General features: G+C 42.0%; 1 protein-coding gene across 1 annotated transcript in view; it reads right to left on the bottom strand.

The window, feature by feature from the left end:
- Positions 1-23383, bottom strand: part of UBTD2 (ubiquitin domain containing 2) — a 56800-nt gene that overhangs the window by 13442 nt on the left and 19975 nt on the right. The window contains exon 2 of the mRNA XM_034066855.1: positions 13095-13331. Within this exon, the coding sequence (XP_033922746.1) occupies positions 13095-13331 (237 nt within the window). The remainder of the gene's footprint in view (positions 1-13094; positions 13332-23383) is intronic.

Genomic DNA, 23383 nt, shown 5'->3' with positions numbered 1-23383 from the left:
TAGAGCACAAATACCTACAGGCTATGGAATTCAGGGGCTTTTCATCTGCTCTGGTTGTGGCAGAAAACTAAGATACCCATTGGGCTGATACACACCTCTAATCCACAGCATGGCTAAGGACTGCCAGTTACTGGACCAGGACTATGAATAACAACTATCGACTAAAATCAAGACAACAGTGAACCATGGGTTCAGAGGCTGACTAACCAGCCATCAAGTCACCTTTACAAAAGTAAACAGATAGCTTCCCCATCTATTTCCTTGCAGACTTTTGTCATGATACAAACTCTAGAGCAGACCGATTCATTGGCAAGTTATTCTTTACCCAAATAAAGTTTGATAAAGTCAATTATGTATTAATGCTTGGTAGTTGTCATGTTAGCTATACCATATGTACTGCCACTTCTATATTGCTCTGTAAAATTTGGATCTAATATCGCAAGAAGGTAACAGCTTCCAAGAAACATTACATCAGGGTTCAAAGATGACAAGTTGTTTTACTAATGAAGTATTCATGTACTATTCTGCTTTGCATGTCATTAAAATAGATGCTTGTCTAGACAGGCTTCTCAGATAAAAATAAAAGATCTGGTTGGTAAAAGAGTTTCTCTGCATTCCTTTTTCATTTACAAGTTTTTGCTTTCTTTGAAGATTCACAAAGCTTTCCCTCTGCTCACCTAAAACAGACATGTAAAGTCTTCTTCTGATGAGGAAGCCATGAATGTTTGACCAGGATGTTGCAGAAAGGCCACCAGAAAACATAGCATACTGGTCCACGAGGTACAAATGCTTTATTCTTTCACAAAACAGGAGAAGCTGACATTTGGACTGCAGAAGTTCTGTTAATCCTAAACTAGACCTCTGTATTTACAAAGATTCCATCATCCTATGAAAAGAAACATGCTTTGTGAGCACTGTTTTCAGCCTGAAGACAAAAAAAAGTCTTTGGACTTTTTACGTAATAACCATATGCAAAACAACTATTCAGTCTTACTTTCTTCATATAACAAACTACTTTGCTATTTCCAGTTACTTCTGGAAAACAAGTAACTGCTTTGCTATTTGTATTTTACTTTAAGAGGATTTTCCTTTAGCTAAGATCAGCAGGACATTAGTGATCAACACTGTGGACCCCTACATCATCCAGCAAATACACCAGAGCCTGCTGCACTGCTTTCCAAATAAGACAAAAGGCAAACATAACTTCACCTTTGCTTGAGACTAATCTCATTAAGCACAATCTGCTTGTCCTTAACTGCCTGTTCTACCTTGGACCACATCTTGTAACCACCTAAAGAAAAAGCATGTCCTTTTGCCTCTCAGGGGAGGAAGGCACAGCCTGACCATGCTAAGAAGCCCTGCCCTACACGGGGATGCTGCATGATCACTGCCAGTGCTCTGAACCTTCAAACAATCCCCTGCCCACCACAATGCCCACTCTGGGCAGCAAAACATTTGAGACTTAATCTGAACTTGAAGTGGATATGGATAGAAATTTGGCTTGAGATAGCACTTTGAGCAGGATGCATCCATGGGCAAGGAGCAAGTGAGATATCTGACAAGGCTGAGCTCCTCATTTACCAAACTAAGGTACTTTGTAGGACACCAACTCCTTCAGAAGCACCAATTTTAGGGCAAAACACTCTGTCAATTACAGTATCAAGCAATACCACCTCTGAAGGTCACCTTTTCACACAGAAGGCAGCATCTAGGGGGCCCTCATTGGCTTAGACTGAAATTTTCAATGAGGAATATTTTAAACACTTCATATTTCTTTTTCTCATTTTACTAGAAGACAGCAAGGGAGATGAAGCAGATATCCAGCTTCAGTGCTGTAAATGGCCAGTGACGGAGTTCATATCCACTCCTGAGAAGTATTTAATAAACTAGATATCAGGTCCTGACCACTATCAGATACCAGAAGAATATTATTCATTCAAAACAGATGTGATACTGTCTGAAAGACCTGCAACACACAGATCAACAAGCAGTCTGCGGCTTCTTAATATGAAGAATTTTAAACATTCTCTTGTCATGAGTCCAGGCTTATTTTGTGCATTTAATGGCCATCACGTAGAGTCAGTCTTGTGGAGTTTTTTGTAGTTGTTGCTCTTCCTTAAAGGAGTTAGCTGCACTTTCCTGGTCACACATTAATGGTTAAAAAAAACCAAAATGCAGGTCTGAAAACAGTGTTATACAGTCATCTTCACTGCACCCAAAAAGGCACATTGAAACCAAAGACAGGAAGCAGACAGGCATATGCTACCAGGAGAAGAGACTTGAGAAGAGTCCAAGCAATTATGTTGATGAAACTCCCTAAAATACCTTTCGAAAAACAAGAGCAGAAGTTAAAAATATTTAAGGAAAACAACTGTAGGATGTTGCCATAAGTGGGTTTTTATTTGAAGGGTTGATAGTTTCTAACCTGCACTTAGATAAACAAATATTTCAGCCAGACACAACTACTTTACATCCTGGTGATTTGATTCAACGCTCCATTTGAAGAAGACATGGAAATTCAGCATCCCTCAGAAAGGATGCTGTGCATCTATTTTAAAAGTATTAATCACAGTAGAAAGGACAGAAAGCATCACCTTAATTGTAGCTCTGGACTGGAGAGACTGAGAAAGCAGACCCTGTTTCAAGGTTAGGAGAAAGCCAGTGAAGCACAACAGCGTAACGTGTCCTTCACTAGCACCACCAACACATTGTATTCAGGACAGCAGAGAGAGCATGCAATATTCCTATGGAACACACATGAGCCGGAAGCTTTGGACTTATATGCATCTCACTGCTCCAAGCACTAACGAAGGCTATAAGGTAAGAAAATTAAAGCAATTCCCAAATTTGAATGGATCTCTTCATCTTCCACAGTAGTAATCTGCTTTAAAGCAGCACTAGCTGCTTTTTCCATTGTGAATACATATACTTATTCCTTTATGTCTGGGTACCGGTCCAAGCAATGCTATCTTTAAGCAAATGGAAGGAAAGAGCAGGAGATCCCACATAATGATCTGGAATTTCCAAGAGAACAGAAAACAAAATTAAGATAACAGAAAAGGGTGTACCATTAGAATAAAAGCATCTCCAGCAGTGATACATTAGCCCAATTCCAATTATTATCTTCAACTGTCTCATTGATTAGCTATTGTCATTCCCCCTCATTCTCTGCTCACAGACCTCTATGCTCAGCTTTCCACCACATGCTATGCACAGTGGTTGCAATGTGGGAAGAACATGAATATTGGCCAAACATTAATCTGACTGCTTCCTTGAGAACATGAGGAACATCAACCCTATGGAGAACTTCCTGGTAGGCGCTGCAGACATAGCCTTCTTTCATGGAATTCTCCAATTAAAAATAAAGTTATTGGCATTTCTCTAATTTTCAATCAGGTAATCTCTTGAACAGCTCACTTTTGCATGAAGCATTTCTCTAATGAAAAATGCCATAGCAAACGCATGGCTTTATTTCAGCCACAAGCTGCAGGTGACAACCTAGCAATATATAATATTCCAAGCATCTCTTCCTCTCACTTCTAACCACACCACAGTGGAGCACAGTCCTCTCAGGATACAGAGGCTACACCCCAACGCTCTTCAGAAACCCGGAGGCACACCCAGCCCACCAAACAGAAATCAATAATCCATTTAATGGTGCTTTTAAGGATCACTTTGGTACATAGTAGACAGGGTTCCTCTGCAGCGCACTGCATTTCAAAATCAATGCTGGTTTATCTCTTTCCAAAATGCATGCAAGTCATTGGTTGTGAAAGTAAAGGCCCTTCATAAATGGTTCCTTCCCACCACTTCTGAGTCTGTGGGTGCACGGATGTTTTCTGAGCAGCAAAACCATACTAACAGTTGCCCAGTTCCCAGCTCCTGCTTGCTCCTGCTGCTGCAATACCCATTGATCTGTCCTCCTGGAGGTGCTCACAGCTATACAACTGGACAGGGGAACTGATAAATGTGAAAGCAATGTTGTGGCAAAGGAGATTTTAAATCTAGAAATGTTCACTGACCCTACTTAACATCCTGCAGCCCCATGAAGAGATGTGGAAGGGGAACAATAAGGTTGTGTAAAGGGAAGCAGGCATCTTGCTCTGCTCCTTAAAGCATTCAGGGTCTACAGCCCTGTTCGGTATTGAGAAGCCAACTCCACTTTACCAAAGAGAAAATACACATTCTGCTTTCTTCTGTACTGTGCTTCATACCTGAAAGAAATGCTGAACACCCCACACACTCCAAAGTCACCAGTTATCAGTAATTCCCCTGTTAGGATGCACACTCTCCCCTCCAAATCCTAACAGCTCTACAGAGGGGACTTGGCAAACCAGGAGCCCCATCTTGTCATACAATGTTGCCTTCCTGCTCCCTTGCATCCCTCCTCTGACTCAAGCAAAAACAATCCAAGGAATTATATAAAATGACAGAAACTAGCAACAGCTGGCATTGCTATTTAGGAAAACTTTGATACTGCTTCACACAAAAAGAAGGTTTCTCTTCCTCAGTTTATTTTGTGCTTTTATAGGCATCTTCACAGTAACACTCAGCTTTCCAGGGGCCTTTTAGAGTAAAAACCAGAGCAAAGATAGGACAAAACAGAGCTGAAGAGGAAAAACAACTGCTTGTGAGACTCCATTAATGCAGGATGAGGTTATTCACATTAACTCCCTGCCTCTCTCCCTAGAAAGCTTTCAAAGGGGAAATGGGGAGAGTACTCAAGAGCATTCACAAATCAAATAAAATCCAAACCAAAGGTTTCTCCAAAGCTTTCAACTCTCAGCTCCAAAACAGTTATTATGAACGAAGGTATTTCTACTGCACTATAGTTTATAAATTAATGCTACAAACTTGCCCTTTGTCGGTGTGACAGTAAACAAACAATGCTTTTAAACACCCAGGAACTGAAATAATGTGCTGTATTTTCAGCCAGGAAGAGCTGCTTTCTCACTTGTATTTATAAATTGAGTATCTCCTCCTTGAAGTTCCAGTTTAAAAGAAAAATACAGCTAAAGCTGCCAACTGTGCAACAGTCATGTGGTGAGGCTTTAGAGACTTGACAGCACTGTTAAACCAAATGACAACAGTGGTAAAAGAGAATGAGAAACAAGGCTTTAGAGAAGGTTTAAACATTTTGCAGTTTGTGTCTACAATCTGAATCCTCCATTTCTTTACCAAAGGACAACAGAAATTGAAGGAATTGGTGTTATAATTGATTTTTGCCTTTTAAAATTTCACATGAATCAAAAGCAAAAAATAAACAACTCTCCTGCTTTTACCAGACAACTGCTTGTACTTGGCCAGTCTTCAACTGTGACAACTATGGAGCAAAGGGACCTGTATAAGGACTTTGCTCATGCAGTAGGGCAGCACTGCATCTGCCCTTCCGCAGCGCTGCATGCTCAAGTGGCTCTCTGGAAAAAGGCATTTCTGAAGAGCAATAAACCATCCCTTCTGGCATGGCAGCTCAATGGTGGACAGAGAAAATGCGGAGAACCAGAGGCAAGAGGTGGCAGAGTAGGAGGAGATGCCACGCTGCTGGTTGTCTCCGAGCAGCCACTGGGTAGCAGGCTGAATTCAGGGTCTGTACAGGGAGCATACAGCCTGGAGGCCACTGGTTGAAAATCCCCAATTCAGATGAAATCTTCTCATGAAAAAGGAATTACTGTGTCTGAGCAGAAGTGAAACAGCCCCAGCATTTCAGAGATTTCTCGGCAGCAGGAGCTTCTGAGGACAGGGATGGCAGAAGGAGCACATATGAAGCTGCTCCATAAAATGGAATCTGAAGATTAATTATCTCCCCCATGGCTTTGCAGGAGCCCAGAGCAGGTACCCATCCAGCAGCTGGATAGTAGTATTTCTTTTAACACTTGTCACATCCTCATGTCATGTCCATGCTTCAGAGCAATGTGATGGGGAGACCGCAACAACTGGAGCTGCCAAAACTTGAGAGAGGCACAACTGAAGCTGGGACCCCATCCATTGTCCAGAGCATCTATCAGTGCTGTGCACACATGGAGGCAGGAGAATATCAAAACAGCCTGGGTGCAATCTGGTAAAAGCTGGACTCAATGGATTCACTCACCATTTCAGCAAAGATAAACCTAGGGAGGGAAACTGGTGTCGACACCTTTTAAACAATAGATATTCATGTGTAGAAGTAAAACCAAAATACAAGCACCCTCCTAATGCACACTCATGTTCTCAGTGCAAGCAGCAGCAAGGCTGATTCCTTGCAAGATGCCAGAAATTTCTGGGGTTTAATCCCTTACTTCTGGTATATTTTTGCTTAAGTAAAGAGAAAATGCTCTCCTCAGACTGAGTTTCTCTCTGTTGAGCAGAGTTTCATACAAGACAAAAACCCAACCAAGCAGAACAGCCCTCAACCAAAACCAGACAGAATAAAGCTAGTAGTGGCAACTGTAAGTTTTATGATACTCACAGATTCAAGAATTTCCTTAACTTTTACAGCCTGCATGCTCATCTCAGTACTACTGCTGGTCGTGTTGACAGACACACTTTGATAGTCAGACCTCCCAAAGCTTTTTTAACTGCTGGAATCTAAAATTAGACAGCCACAGTCCCCAGAATACTGGCATTTTAGAGGGACATTAGAGAAACCTGACTGAGCATTCTGCATCCACACACAAAAGCACATTGTTCAACAAGGTTTCACGTGTGTGTGGACAATGTAATACATTACAGAAAACATATTTTGTCAATACCAATTAAAAAGCCTCTTCAGACAAATGAGCTACTGAGAAGAGCAATTCCTACAGCCTCAACTCCTAGCAAAGGCTACGTAATGGTACAGCAGCTTGCAGGAAGGGGTGGGATAAAAACCCCACAAGGATCTTGTGGCTTAACAGGCAGCAGTTTACAGAAGCAGATTCAATTTAAATGCTAAAGATGCCATGGCAAAATTTACTGCACAGATTCTCTCAACCACAGATTCATCAAGACAACAGTGAAGTCCAGTGCAGCCATCACAAAAGGCACCGCAAAAATCAGAGAGGTTCACTTCTGGAGCTACTTATTTTACAGGATACATACATGAAATGCTTAGTGTTAAATGTCTACTATACAATTTTGTCATAGATACATGCAAATTATTGTACAAGTTTAAAGACTAACTCCTGAGAGCCTGCAGACTACCTTACACTGCTTCCTTTTCCACTTACGGCTGGCAGCTCGCTTTTAGCAATTACTGTTTTGAGAGCCTGGAAAAATCAGTGTATGAGATGGCTACAGAGGACCCACTGCAGAAAGCTCATTTACAGTAGCATCTCATCATTGGCACTCCCATGCAGCACTTCTCGGATGTTAATAAAGATCAAGCATGCAACATGAGAAGCCTTAACATTCATAAAGGAGCCAGGTTTGCCAGATATCCCCATTTAACAGGTAAAAATGCCACAGCAGGTGTATTTTCTAAAAGGTGATGCACAAAGTCTGCAACAGAATAAAATCTCTTAATCATTTGAATTAGAGACCATGCTTCAACTTGATTTAGAAAAACTGATTTCATTCATGGATGGTATAAAGAACCCCTGTTCTGATATAGGACCTGGCTTTAATACAAACCACTGTATATGCCTGGGACATATAATGCCTTTTATTAAATTAATACAAAGTGGCATAGCTATTAATGGCTGATACAGCCTTAAAAGGACTACTGGCACTTGGGTGCTAACTTTCCCTCTCCAGGACAGAGAGCTGCCTGGTTCCTTTTCAATAGAAACACTGAATGCTATTTTCATCTTTTCTTCCTTTTTCTACAAAAATAAACTACCACGACCACTCCTCCCATCCCTCACTCCAAGTCATATGCAGCCTCAGGTGGTCTTCTTGTGCAAAGGAGGATTTGTACACCCTCTACCTTCCCTATGTGTAAGGATGAGGCTGGTTGGGATGACTATCCTACATTGATGGCATATACTGCTCATCTTTCCCATTACTATTGTGTTCCTCAGCCGTGCATGGAAGAAGAAAACGGTATTTTGCTTATGGTTTGCCTCCACTACCAATGCAGACTGGATTGACCATCCAGTCCCAGACACTGAGGACAAATGTTTTAGGCAAATCCTGTGCACCAGCACTATCTTGGTATTTAAAATTTCCACAAAACTACTGTAGAAAAGAAGTTAGAGAAAGGCAAAACCTGCCAGCCTGAATTTTCCATAAACATTAGAACAATCTCAGTAAGGATGGAAACAAGGTAATAGCATCCACTGAACAAAGTTAATAAAACACTGTTGTAATAAAAGTAAGATGAACAGTCTGTCAGCACTAGGCAGCAAAGCAGCACACTGATGCCCACCATCAATAACCCGTGTGCCTATCAAACACTTCTGGGCACAGGCACTCCTTTTGTTTCCCAAAAACCTTCAATAATTCTTCTTGGAGACCAACAAGAGAAGGTGAAATACTGGCTGCAGCAGGGAGCAGAACTTTTCCAGTGCTTATAGTGATTTACTTAAGTAGTATATACACCTCCTTGGGCCTTCTCACACAATGAATGCAATTAGTGCTAAAAGCGACACTGACAACTTGCCAAACACACCCGTGCTATGGGCTGCTGTCCTGTTCACCCATAATCATACTGTTCCATCAGCTTTAGCTATCACCTTCTCTCCTTGTTACCTTACACTCCCAAGGTCCTGAGCAACCACTTGAAATCCTTCATTTACAGAGAAAAATGGACTTTTCAGCATAGCAAAGGGTCACTTTCTTTGCTGAGTACAACTGAAAATGCTCACATAATACTAAGTACTAAAATGAAACTAAACAAAACAAAAAAACCCAGCCCCAAACCTGACCAGTAAGGACCACATGCATCCTGACAGCCTGCTGAACCCCGGTGTCGTACTGCAGTGCAGCTGAGCACTACAGGATGGCAGGTACCTGATGTGATGTAACGTGTCCTTTCAGATAGCAGCAGCCTCGCAAACCCCAGCACACACAAAGGGGAGGCAGTGCAGAGGGATGCACAACTGCAGGCGCAGCCTGTAAAGCTGCTCTTTAGTGCAGGGAAACATCAGGCCTGAAGGCAGCAAATCTCACAGTGTGATATAAAGCTACAGCTCAAGAGGGGAAAAAAAGAGTAATGCTGGAACTGGGGAGTTGTGTTTGGACTGGAGTGGGATAAACAGCGGAGGGGAAGCATGCTTTTCCTCTATACCACTGCTGTTGGCTTTGGTTTGGGGTTATTTTTATGGTTTTCTGTTTAATATTTCACCCAAAGGGGAAGAAAATGCTCTATTCACAGAAAAGAACACTTCAGTAATTTCACCTACTTTTCTCCAGCATTTAAGCTAAATACAGCCCTGCTTTTCATGATCTCAAGGATTATATGCAGTAAATGTGACAGTTCTGCTTGCATACAAAGAGCCAGCTCTGCAAGACTACTCACTGAAAAAGCATGCTGCGAGCTACAGGAGCTGTATTTTAAGGCACAGAGAAGTTGACTGCTCTCCAGCACAAAGCCACTGCTTAACAGAGGCCCTTTTATCATTCGAACAGCATTAAAGGAGTTAAATCCAATATACCGGTAACTCTGCTACAGGAAAATTAAATGTTCATCCTGAAATTTAAAAACTCCGCTTAGCCCCAGACAGATTCCAATTAATACCAACCACTTTCAGGGCAAGTTCAGCTCAATACTAACAGTTGGTGCAGACCCTAATAAAATACTACACACTCCAACATTTCCTTTCCGATAGCTAATAAGTATGTAAAACTGCTCTTCATTAAATTTAAATGGACTCATTAATAAAATATCGAGGATGTGCTACTTTAAGACATCAGGGGAAAAAAAGTATAAATTGGCGATAACGTTATTTCTATTTTTAAAACACATCCCACGGAGGCACCCAAGATAGATGAGAAGTGCTAAGCTCATCCCACAAGCTTATTTATTTATTTAATGCTTCTTATGTGCTATTTTTAACCGCAGAAGACAGCAAAAGGCATCCATTAGAAAAATTACATTGGTTAGAGGCTTCCTCACACCGGTTAAGTAAGTGAGAGACCTGGCTGAACACGGTGCTAAGAGATGTGTTTTTTTCCTTCCTTTTATACATGTTTCTGGAATAAAAAGGCAATTTTATTTCTGCAGCATCAGCTAGGCCAGAATCTGTATCTGCAAACCTCTGTCAATCCTTACTCATTCCCTCATCCCCTCTTCCCACTCTTCCACTTCCCGCATGGTTTAATTTTGTAAGTAATACACGGCTTGAATGCATACAAATGTGCTTAGCACACTGGGACAGTTATAATGTAGATGTACAGGTATGGTTTGGGTTTTTTAAGCCTCAGTTCTGCACAAAGACAATAAATGAGAAGAAGTGCCATACTCTCCTACTATTGCATCATTTTGCAGAACATCTCTTCCTTTGGGAAAGGAAAAAAATAGTTTAAAATTTTCTAGTTTTTCAGGAGAGTTAATGGATTTTATCTTAGTTGATGTTGATTTTCCTTAGGAATCATGATTCTTTGGTGGGCTAAGAAATCAAAGGAAGATTCCAATCCTTGTCTGTCCCATCACAAATAGAAGCTTTCACGTACAAAAATGCTACAGCTACACTGTCAGATTATTTACTTAGAAAAAAATGCTATTGACTTAATTTCTCCATGCCATCTTCCTAACTGGTTGCTTTCTTTGGGGAAATAAGAGTATTTTCATGCACAACCTGAACAGCAGCTTTTCCTTTTTCCTCCCATTTGCAGAACCAAAGCCTAAACTCCACAGAGGCACTCCAGCACTTCCGAGCAGTTTCTGCCAGGGTTTCTGGTGAAGCAGAAGACAAAATTGCTCATAGACATTTAGGTGCTATTTCAGGAGCCTCTGCAAGCATTTTGATTCTCATCCTAACTTTGCTACAGAGACACAGCCTGACCTGGATGTGTAGCTGCTGCCAGGTTAACAGCTACAGACAAAACAGGTACAAAAGATGAATTTCAGAGGTGACACAGGTCCCCTGCCATGCTCCAGGTCCCCACAGAAAGCCAAGGGCAGGGTGGGAGGAACGATCACCCCACGTGGGGTACAGCATTGCTTAGCAGTTACATGGGTCAACCTAGACAGAACTGTAAGTCAGGTAAGCACAAGACTGGAGAGTAACTGCTTTTGCAGCAGCTGGATTTCTTAACAGCTATTTTCCCTTCTTTTTAAATTGTCCACAAAGTGAGGTTTTGTAATCAAAACCACAGAGGTATTTGGTGTCACTCTGAACAAGGACAGTTTGCTTGTTCTACCTGCCTGGAGATAAGCTCGGTTTCTTGAGAACAGGCGTTACTGAACCCCATAATGGAAGGCTTTGATTCATACATGGCACTAACAATGCTTGATGGCCAAGAAATACTGGAATTTCTGAAAGAAGTAGCTTTCTCCACAGTGGGAAGGTTACATTACATAGGAAACTATGCAAGCAGCTGATGCACAAGACAAGTGTCACCAGCGGAAAGTTGAAGAAAAGATAAATAATGCAATTTTGTGGGTACAATAATCACTACTAAACTTGAGATTCTGGATAAATACTCCGAATATTCTCTGTATTTGGAATCTTGCCTCAGGCCAGGTGGGGCTGGGCCAACAGAGCCTCTGATACAAGTTTGATTTCCCCACTCACTTCTGAAGTATTCTCAATATTCTGTATGTGGGCCTTAGAAAGGCTCCGGTCTGCCAGCAGCAGGCAGGACCCCAAGCACATTGCCTGCTGAAAAAACTAATTTAAGAGTTCACATACTTTTTCCCCCTTAAGTATTACATTCAATTACATTAAAAGGCTAATTTCCAGGGCACGGCATCCATCCTACATTCCTCAGGCTGCCTAAAGAGAAGAAATAGGAGTTCTCTGCCCAGTTTCAGATTTTTGCTTGAAGTCAGAAACTGCTGGGACTGAAAGCCTGTAACACACTTACAAATAAGCAGTTATTCAAGAAACTAAGGAACATTATTTTCACAATTTAGGAGTGCTGTCCCACATCCTCCCTTCTTGTGAGGAACACCAACACGCAAGTGACTTCTCCTCAGAACCCACAGAGACTGGGGCTGACAAACTTCCAGGCAGGCCTGAATTGCTTTAACTTTCCCACTTGAATAAAATCCTCCTCCACCATTACCAGCTGTTATGCCAATCCAATGAGCAGAAGCAGAGACCGGACATGTCAAACAAATTCTCTGCATGACCTGATGCCATAAGTTTAAGCTCTCCCTGGAAGCGCTGTTCATACATACACTTGTGCAACATCTACACCATACACATAATGCCATCGAAATAGCTCATTACCAGGGTCTTGCCCAATTCCATAACCACATTAGCTTATAGAAGGGACATTATTTTATTCATCCAATGGATGTAGCCTAGAATGTGTACAGACCTCCAACAGGTCTGTCAAAGAAGAGACCTGAGATCTCCTTGACATTGGCAGGTTCTGAAAATAATTGACAAACTTCTCTTTAGATCTACAGATACTACAGAAACAACTGCCCTAGACAAAAGCTCCCTCATTATCAGTCAAACCAGCAAAACATAAGCCTCCTTGAAAACAAACAATGATCTGGAAGATCACAATAGGTTGCCCATGAATTATGGAAAAGCCAGGTTGTGTTGCAGCACTGGAAGTTTCCACATCTCAATGACACTTCAGAGATCCTCACTGCTCAACAGGAGTGGGGAAAAGAACATGTTAAGCCACAACTGCCAGCAGTGTTTCACACTTTGGTATTGAAAAAGACACACAGATCCCCAAATCCACCCCTTTCAAGATAAACACATCATCAACTGTGACTTCTTCAGGAAACTGATGTCCTAGACACCACCAATATAAAAAGAAACAAAGAGGCAATGTGAGTAGTCAATCTCAAGAAGATTAGTTACCCCAGAAAGCAAGGTACGTATCTTTCAAATCATCCTTTTTTGCTTCCCAGGAGACCCAAGTCAGAACATACAGAATGTCTTTTACACATGTCAGGAACAAGTTCGCTATTTGATTGCATACATGTCTCAATGATTTTCAGGTTAAAACCACATTTGCTTTAACCTACTGTTACACTTCTCACAGTCCACATCCATCTTAGATGAACCTACCATGTGGTAGTGTTATGTTTGCACCATCAATGATTGCTTGTGCCAGTTCGTGATCATTGCTCTCGAAAGCATGTGCAGCAGCCTTGAGGGCATCCCAAATCTCCTTGCGACCTTCGAAAGCTGGTGCTGTGTCCCAGAACTCGTCTCTCTTGCTGCGCAACTGTCCGTCCGTCATGGGGTAATCACTTTTCCATTTTGGTTTCTCTTTTTTCAAGGGCTGATTACGACCGAGAGCAACTGTTGAGGGGAGAAAGAGGAAGGGGAGTCAAAAATAGGCAATAGCACAAAATTACTGAGGTGCCCCTTGGTTATTTTGTTGAGGATCTCCTGAGCTGAGGTTCACTTTTGGGCAATCCTGATCTTTTTCCATCCTCTTCAAGGCACTGACTCCCTTCCTCTGGGCTCCAAGTTGATTGGACCTCTTTGAAAAACTGAGGGGCTACCTCCTCCTGCTTGTTTATTTCACCTTCACCCCTGAGCACCCCACAACTTCTGCCCAAGCTCCTTGGTAACTCCTCCCTCCAGCTGTGCTGCATGTGCCTGGCTGGGAGACTCACACCCAACTCAGACATCTGCCAAAGGCCACAGTCAAAGCAGCTGTACAGCGAGACACCCGTTATCCCAACACCAGGGTGCAGTGAGACCGCACTGCATCTGGATCTCTGCTCTGTGCTGCCAGCAATACTCCCTGCTCAATAAATGAGACACTCTGTTTCAAGAGGCTAAAGATTTTTTCATCATCTCCTTTTTTAATTAACAGTTTAATTGACAGTTTTTTAATTAAAAGATTTAACTCAGAGTAAGTATATGCAGAAAGGCAAATAAGATGCAGAAAGCCTGGAACTGTCAGAGAGAGAACACTCTAAAGAATAAATCAGGAATCCATCAAGCTTTAAAAACTGGTTACCTCATTCACAATAAATGCAAAAGCATTTGTTTCATTTTAACTACAGCTGGTTCTGTGTAACAGCCAGCACTAAAGATAATCACATATTGTTAGTGGATTACAACTACCTGCTCACTTTGAATTACAGCCTTGCTACGACTGTGTTAAATCCTTCTCTTCCATTTGTGTAAGGAGTTATTTCAACTTCTGTTGAAAGGAAAATGAAAAAGAAGGGAGCAAGCTTCAGTGCCCACCAGGAAGACTTTGTCTTCACAAGAGTTAAAACCCCATTTCCTTCAGCCCCCTCCTCGCAGTGGGAGAAGCAATTGCTGAAATTGGACCTGCAAGGACAGTACAGTGAGAGAGCAGCAACAACCCAGAAAACAGTTCTCACCCTGGAAACCCCTGAATACATAGTTTATATGTCACTAACAGACCCAAAGCGTCCTTCAACAGTTGAACTAAATTCAAGTGTGTTTACAGCTGAAAATAAGCAGTGCCTCCATGGTCATAGAAACTGGGTGATGAGTGCAGAATGCTCCTGAAAGACAGGTAAGTACACAGGACTGAAGTCAATTAAAGATCCCACCACGTATGATGCTGGAAAGCCATCCCCTCTGATGCTCTCCATGAAGAGCCCCTGCTGTTCCAAGAAAGCAGAAGTACCCCAGCTGCCATCAGGGCAGGGAAGCATGAAGAGATGCAGTCTGTCACTTACACCCATGTTATCAGGCTGAAATATCTCTTCCAAGAACGAGACACCACAGCTGCTGCAATATCAAAGCCTGTGAAGCAAAACTGCTGCTTATCAGGTGCTCCTGGCTAGTCTGCAAGGATAGGAGGGCAACAGGACAAACACTAGGGTTTCCAGTTAGCACTCTGTATTCCACATACATCCTTAGAGATAGTAAAAAGCATTTCCTTCCTCCAGACCCTCTTATTTTTCTGGTAAGAAGTCAACAATAGCTGACAGACTTGCATCTCTCTTCAATCTTACTCCAGTGTTTATTTTTGAATGGAAGAATAGTGCAATGTTTAAACATTCTTCATAGTTCTTAATGCAGACTTACACTGTATCTCTATAGTTAACTACAAAATGTATTTACGGCAAAGAGTGTGTGTGTGGGTGAGGGACATGACTGAGAAGCCTAAGTGTCAATATATCAGAAATACTCATCTCAGATAAGCGCAGCATTTTGCAAAAACAGTATTTAATTCCAAGATTCCTTCTCCTTCCTTGATGTTATTCTTTTCCCCCCTGCCACAGATGCGCTCACCTGTTTTCAGATAGCACTTGACAATGAGCACTGGGTCTCAGGGTTGACCAACAGTGCCTGGTGCTACAGCAGACACTTAACACATGCTTTAAGGAGACCGAAACTCATATACAAGGTTTAAACCTCATGCCCTTACACAATCTGACTTTATAGGACCAAAGTGCTACCTACTTAATTTTGTAACTCAGAACAACATTCAGATTTAAGAAGTTGAGACTTAAGTCACTGAAAATAGGGTATTTCAAAGAACTCCTGATGGTGACATTGACAACTACATAAAGGCATAAGCCTTCTTCACATAAAAAACCCCAGAGTTTATATTTGCATGGAAACAAAGTCAGACCATAATTAAAAGTAGCAAATGACAAATGCACAGCACACATGCAATGACTCCAGTTTTTATTCTGTTTCCCATGCAGAAACTAACAATAATAAACTTCTGAATCCTTTCAAGTGACCACAAACATTTATTGCTTTTTGTTTCCCTGGGATTGCTTCCATTAGATTGCTTCCATTTGCTTTTCAAAGAAGTGCTGACCATTTAACAAATCTCAGAACAGCAAACCCAAGTGTTTACAAAACACCAAGTTTCCTGGCAAAGCCCAGCCCTCACTGGTCCAAGTCTCAGCTGAGCACACGCAAGCTGGGAGCCAACCATGGTCCAGCCTAGAACAATGGTGAACGAGGCAGCCCAGACAAGATGGACTGTGTGCATTACACAGTATATTATGAAACTGTAAAAGCGTATGTGGTAAAACACTTAAACCAGGAATTGTTTCCTTTTTAGGCTTAGCAGTCAGAGCATGAACATTTCAGACAGACAGACTGAACAGGACACTAAGAAATATGGGTCAGTGGGCAGCTCTCCTTGCATTCTACTTCAGCTTACATCTGTTTGCATGTACATTCAGTGAATGCTAATTTATCCCACAGGGCCCTCTTCTTCTCCCCAAACATTAATTATGAAAGCAGGTTAACAGCACTTCCCGCAGTCCCCAGGCATGGCAGTGCTTCCTACATACAGCTCTGACAGCCCCATATCTAGCACCACAGCAGAACTGTAACAGGTCATTTCTCTCCCTCGCTTGCCCTTTTGCCCAAGACAGCATCCCAATATATTGCTCTCCATTACACAAGAATAGCAGCAGAGACTAAAGAGACAGAGATCCCAGCAATCCCAAATAACATCTCCCTGGAGATACAATCCTTCCTACAGTCAGCACTGATGATAAACCCAGTGATAAATTCTTTTCTTTCAAGTTGGAAAGAAAGATGGTGGAAGAAAGTGACTCTACAAATGCCTCTAAAGCCAAATCCAGCCTAACAAGCCATCTATCCAAGCACTAAGCCTTTAAATGCAACTTGGCGTTGCACGCCAATATTTAAAAAGGTCTTTAGCATGTTTACCATTTATTAGAAGTGCTTCAACAATCCCCTAAAAGCTTTATACCTCCTCTGAAGAAACATTAATCTCTCTCTAGCTGTACGGATAGATGGAGCAGAAAGGATAATAAGAAACTGAAGACACATAAAAAACCTAACGTGCAAAAGGGCCCAAATCTTTCACTTTCCACCTCATGTTTTAGTCACTAAAGATAAACATCACTATGTGAATCTCTACAATCAAAGTTTTGAACCACATTAAAGGACTTTCCCATTTCTGCAATAAAAATGATAAAGAGTAGTCAGAATAGCACAGAAACAAACATCAGGAGTCTGAAATGCTTTGACAGGTATTTACAGTGTCAGGTTTATATTCATCGCTTTGGAAGTAAACTAGAGCTCAAAAGAAAATGTTGAGTGCATTTAAGACCATGCACATCAGAGGCACAGCCAGCTTGCAAGATCTGGGAGAGCAAGTAACATCCACATTAATTTTTCATCTTACATCACTTCAACATAAGTAAGAAATTATTAATATCCTGCCCGAAAATATGAATAGTTTTATAAGTGCCAAGAAGGCATGTTCTCTCTGAAGCAATACTGAAAGTTGCCCATCTCAATAGACGGCAATGGTTGATATTTTTGGCAAGAGATTTATTTAGAAGGAAATATGAAGACCATTAACAGTCTACTTTTCAAAAAGGAAAAGATCAGCACATTATTGAGACTCCAAAAATAATTTAGGCTGTTCTTGCCCCAGTAGCTCACAGATATTCAGATGGTGTTAGTGCATCCCAAAGAGGGGCAAAAAGCTGCTGACAAGATGCAGGACCTTGCTTAACTTAAGAGCAGCCTTTCTCAGGGAGAACTATGTGGCCTTACAAAGGGTTTTCCTGGGCTGCCAGAAGGGTTACTACAAAGTGATCACAGATGCTCTTTATCCGCCTGGATACTGGACTTGTTCTAACCAGAGAGTTGCCTTAAAGATGCCTCCTTCACTGTTTCCCTCCAGTTTGAACTGCACTACTATTTACATCATACACAGAGCACAAATACCAAATATAATTTTTAGGCCTTGCTAAGGTCCATTCATGTTAATGGCAGAAGCAATAGCTAGGGTGGTAAGAAGTCCTAATAATTACATAATGAACCTCCTAGGGCTCAACACGCATGGGAGAAGAAACCCAAACCTATCAGTTAGGAACTCCTGGATGCAGCAGGAGCCAGGGTAGGAGATGGGACTGCAGTGATGCACAGATGGCTGGACAGGCAGGCGAGCAGAGAGGTAAGTCTCATCTGAATCCAGCATCCACCCATCCACCACATCTGCCATCCAGGTGTCCCTACACATGTGAAATGAAAGCACTGCTCATATCCCCTTCTGTAGTCAAGCATTCCTTATTGGACTGTTTAATACATCAAAGTGACTTAAAACCAGTGGCAGACAAGCAGTAGGCTGTTTCTGTTCCATGTGTAGGAACTAGCAGCATATAACGAGTTTTCACAGGTAGAGTACTCCAGGATCCTGGAGGTAGCTAATACTGTCTGACCTACTAACCTTAGCTCCTGGAAAACTACAAAGTGGGTTTTTTTCAGAAGGAAAGATGTATTTCTCCAGTCGTTGCAGGCTGTCTTCATAACCTGAATTATGAAAGTTTGTTTCCCTCCCCCCCAGTTTCCCATCAAAGCAGTGGAATCAGTAAGGTTATCTACACTTCTTTGGAGTGAGCTTATGCAGATAAATCCAGATATTTAAATCAGTTTCCTAACAGAATGTCAGAAAATGTTTATGTAGATAGAACTTTTAACAGCTGTTGTGTTTGTTATGTCGCTATCACTGTGGATCACAGTACTGCTGTCTCCTCCAAAGCAGACCAGATGAGTATGAGCAGCTGGTAACAGAAGAGTCTCATACTAAAAGCCAATATCCAGCTAAAGCATTCCTAATTCCTAGTTTATACACCCATGAACTGTAGTGCTCTATAATCAAATTGAATAATATTTCTGCCTCAAAGGGCTTACTGTCAAATTAAATAATGCAAATGCAACTGCAGAATGAGACATCAGAAGCTTGCAGCCTCTGGAGGAGGACAGGTGGACCTCTGCTTCAGTCTTGAATTAGATCTTCCTCCTTCTTAGTTACTGACCACATGGTAGCCCTGTAAGAGAGGCCACAGATTTGGTCCTCTCTTACAACCCAGTTACCTCCAGCAACTGATCTAAAAACTTAAGCCTTCGGGGAAATGTCTCCTTTGCCATCAGTCAGTATTGTGTGAGCCCTTCTCTCCCACTCCATTTCTTCAAGTATCTTTCACCTGCTTCTGAAAACAGTGTTAAGAATAAAACAGTGAATTTCTTCCTTTTTCTTTGAAACGGAAGTGTATGTTGCTTGTAGCATTAGCCTTTTGCTGCTCTTGTAACAGGTGGAAGAAACTGCCCCAGTTTGGCCAAAGCGTGTGTTGGAAAAGTCTCCATGCACACACAACCCACCGAGGACATGGAGAGCCTGGCAATGCAGTTCCCCGAATCCTGGAATAATTTAAGTTGGAAGAGACCTTAAAGCTCATCCAGATCCAACCCCCTGCCACAGGCAGGGACACCTTCCAGTAGGCCAGGTTGCTCCAAGCCCCTGTGTCCAACCTGGTCTTGAACATTGCCAGAGATGGGGCAGCCACAGCTTCTCTGGGCACCCTGTTCCAGCACCTCAGCACCCTCACAGTAAAGGAGACATCTGGACTGGACATGCTCCATTTTAGGACTGGAAGCCCAAAGCTATTGAACTCCATGCATTCTCCAGCAGCTGCAGGATGGAGCTGCAAGAACAATGCCTTTCTGTGCTTCCGCATATCGGCACGTGTTTATGAAGTCCAACACACAACAAGAAACAAGCACTGGGGAAGGCTGACATGGAGGGACCCTATGGGTCATGACTTCAGAGCAGATACAGTCAAGTGTTAGAAGATAACATCAAAACGTTTCAAAATGTTGAAATGACACTAGTAACAGGATCATGAGTTAAGAGCAGATACAGGCAAGTGTTAGAAGATAACATCAACATGTTGAAAAGACACCAGTATCAGGAGGATCTGGCAAGATCTGGTAATGTTTTCACTGGCCTTCTTCTTTGTTTTGTTTAGGAAAACATCTGAAAGATGAAGACAACTGCTTAAGTGTTGAGAGATGAGAAAGATTTTGAATGAACCATGAGGAAAGGAGCAGGAGCATCCAAGAGAAGTACTGAAGGACAGAAAAATCACCAAAACTATCTGAATGGGGAAGGTTAAGATAGATTTCCAGAAACTGCTCTCAGTGGAAAAGGTGGGATTTGACAACTGCCAGGCTCCATGGGATAAGGACAGAAATGATAAACCATCAAGGAAACGACACAGACAAGAACTTGTAGAGGATGAGGCCAGCGAGGAGAAGGTGGCACACAGGTGCTGTTTGGTTTGCTTTAACAGCAGACATGCACAGGTTGAGCAGTATCAATTTCAGTAACATCAGTGGGTGATTATTTGAAAACAGTCAGGAGAAGCTAACTAAATATTAGTGAAATTGAACTAATGATCCCAAATATTGTCTTTACAATATTGTTTGCTTGTTGAGCATCAGTTGCAAACAAAGTATTTTTCTAAGACAAATGAAATGCAAAACAACAGTTTACTATCCATGGAGCTTCTTTTAGTAAGTCCCAAGGGTTTCCCTCCCCACAATCAGGGAGCAGTATTCTATCAAATGAGTCTCATTTTAAACCTATTTTCCTCCAATTTCTTCATAAGGTATCTTGTAACTTGGTATCAAGATCTAGATACAGCTCATCCTAATAATTTTCTTTGCATCATTTTCTAGTGTGATCCTTCCAATAGCTGAATTATAACAGTGCTAGGAAGAAGACTCGGTACAAAGGAGAGTTGCAGAAAAAAACTAAAGCTAAACAGTGGGGAATGCATTGCATATAAGAAGCAGACAATTTAAATTACACTAAATAGCACAGGCTACATTAAGTAGCTGAGGAACACAGCAGGAAAATGGCAGAATATTATCTGTTTCTTTCTAGTTTTCAGCATTTTTATTTCTTAATGAGGTTACTTTTTTGCAAGGCAGGAACAGTGCTTGGGAAAGGAAGTGTCCCAGGACAGCAGTAAAAGACCTACAAATGAAATATTTTACTGAACACTTAAATATTCCTAACAAGGAAATGAAGGAGCAGCAAGATTTCATGTGAAAACTAAAGGAAGCATCTATCAGTTCAGTCCTGAGATTATTCAGAGTAGTGTAACAGACCTGTGGGACTGAGAAAAACATGAGCTTTCCAACTGCTGTGGATGGATGGATATATATAAAAAAGCAATGCTAGAAACTAGGTTCAGTTTTAGGCTTTTTCAGGAAGCTAGACTGGGGAGGGTAAATGAACACTACAAGAAAAACTACATTTCTTGATAGAAATTCAAGTCACATGCCTTTAAACAGATGTGTAATGAAACACCAAGCTACAGACTCAAAACCATATTAGAAAGGTGTAGCAAACCAGTTAATTTTGAGCCAGACAAGACATAAACTTGTGGTGTGAAGCTTTCTAAAGCAGCAAACATAGCAAAAACAAAGCTGTGCTCGAGAAGTAAATCCCTCGACATGCCTCAGGGGCTCCTTTCCCTTTCTCCTACCTGGAAACGGGTGAAGGGGGGAAGGAGAAAAAAAATTAAAGAAAACAGAAAACAGATGGAGAAGGCAGGAACCAGTGGGGACAGCAGACTGATCACCATCACTCAAAGCCAGGCTTGCACTCCTACATAAGCTGCCTGCCAGACGTGACTGTGCTCATGCTAGATGATATATGTGGTCCCTCTGGGGAAAGGGGGTGCCATCAATCACTTGTGCCAGCCCTACGCTCAAAGCCAAGCAGGCAAACAGCACTGTGAACCCCCAGACGATGCTCACCTGTGCTGACACTAGGGATGTCACAAAGCTTTGCTCAAAGCAGAAGCAGGGTGTGCACGCTCCCTGTTCCTCCAGGTCTCTCCTCAACTATTAAACACCTTCCTCCAAAAGGAGTTAATTACACAGAAGAAACCACAGTGAATAAAATGCAAGTTACACTGCTAATTATGGGCAGCCTTGGACAAGTCATACGTGCACAATGCTTCCCTGCCTCTCAGCATTCACAAGGCACTGAATCTTTGCCGAGTCAATCCAGAAGCTTCACAGCATGAGATATAAAACACATGAGAGGATGAGGGTGTATGAATGTGCTGGACAAAGAGAAAAAATTACTCTAATTACCAGCTATTACACTGTATTTTCTATTTCTCCCATATTTTCAACAGGAACTGAGAAGATATCAAGAGAGCTTTATATTTCCAGGCAGCTCATCACTCATCACCCCTTACATTTCAAAGAAGAAAGAAGCCAGCAGTATTGCAGCCAGAAACAAAAGCTTCAGACTTCTGAGATCTGCTCCCGGATGGTACCAGATCCAAACACCCCAACTCATCCAGGATCTGTTCTGATCACCAAAAGCATTGATGTGTGCCTTGTGCTGGGACACACAGTGACAACATAGGTTGCCCTTCACAGAAATTTAAACCACGTTTGTGTATTTTGTCTAATGTGAGGTGCAATTCACATTCAAGAGCCAGCTACCAAGAGGGGAACTTCAGTCTCCCATCAGTTCATGCAGGTTTTATGAAGACAATTCCACTGTTCCCGGAGCTGCAAGAGCAAGACAGCAAACCCTGACAGTTACAAACGCTCTGGCTAAGTGGTGTCAGATAGAGCAATAATGCAAAGCTCTGAGATTTCAAATGCCTCAAGATTTCAAATACTATTTTTCAGAGCAAACTTTCCACACTGGTCTCCCACCAAAAGCTCAACACTATTTCTTAGTGTTAACTCTCTGCCTCTGATATTAGATTACAAAACCTCTGTGTTTACTCCTGAGCCCTGCTTACCCACCCAGCTTCCCACTGGAAGCACAAGCACAATATTTCTCAATCATCTTGATTAAGCTCATGATGTAACACATCTTCTCCTGACAGACAAAAACGTCTAAGGAAGCAAACACCTCTGTAGATTCACCACCTCAAATCTTTAGTGCCTCAGTCAAGGGGCAACCACAGATGAAGCAGGAACGCTGCCAGGCAGGGCCAAGGCCAGATGATGCCCATCTGTCTCTATCACACACCATCAGAGGAATCTTGGAGCCACGAATTCTGCTTCCACATCCAGTAGGAAGAGCAGCAGCAGCTATACTGGCTGCTCAGCATTAGCTTCAGCCTCGCAGTGTCTAGTAGTGCTGTGGTGAAACAGCTTCAAGGGACAGACGTTATCAACACAATTACTTGTCAGCACTGTTTACACTAGAATTTAAACTGCTCCTGTCTCTGGTAGATGCACGTTTTCAGCTGGGTGCAGAACAGGATAAAGATTTACCAGTTCCCAAAACACAGCACGCGAGGACTGACTTTTAATCTGTGCGATCTACAGCACGCAACTAGACTATCTTCCTTGGAAGCTTATGACAAGAACCATTAAGGAAACTGTCAGCAACATGAAAAATACTCTATTTGAGATAGGCTGCATAAAGTACATGCTTCTTTTGACTTCTGCAAAGCATAGCTTAAGTTAAAACTCAATCACAGCTGAGAGCCTGGCATCCACACAGTCTCTCGCATGCAAAACAAAATAAGCACAGTATGCAGACCAGCAGAGCTGGGAACAGCTCTGGAAATGCAGTGGGAAGCTGC

This window comes from Melopsittacus undulatus, chromosome 10 (genome assembly GCF_012275295.1).
Source record: "Melopsittacus undulatus isolate bMelUnd1 chromosome 10, bMelUnd1.mat.Z, whole genome shotgun sequence".
Classification (NCBI taxonomy): Eukaryota; Metazoa; Chordata; class Aves; order Psittaciformes; family Psittaculidae; genus Melopsittacus; species Melopsittacus undulatus.
This window is presented reverse-complemented; position numbering and strand designations above follow the sequence as displayed.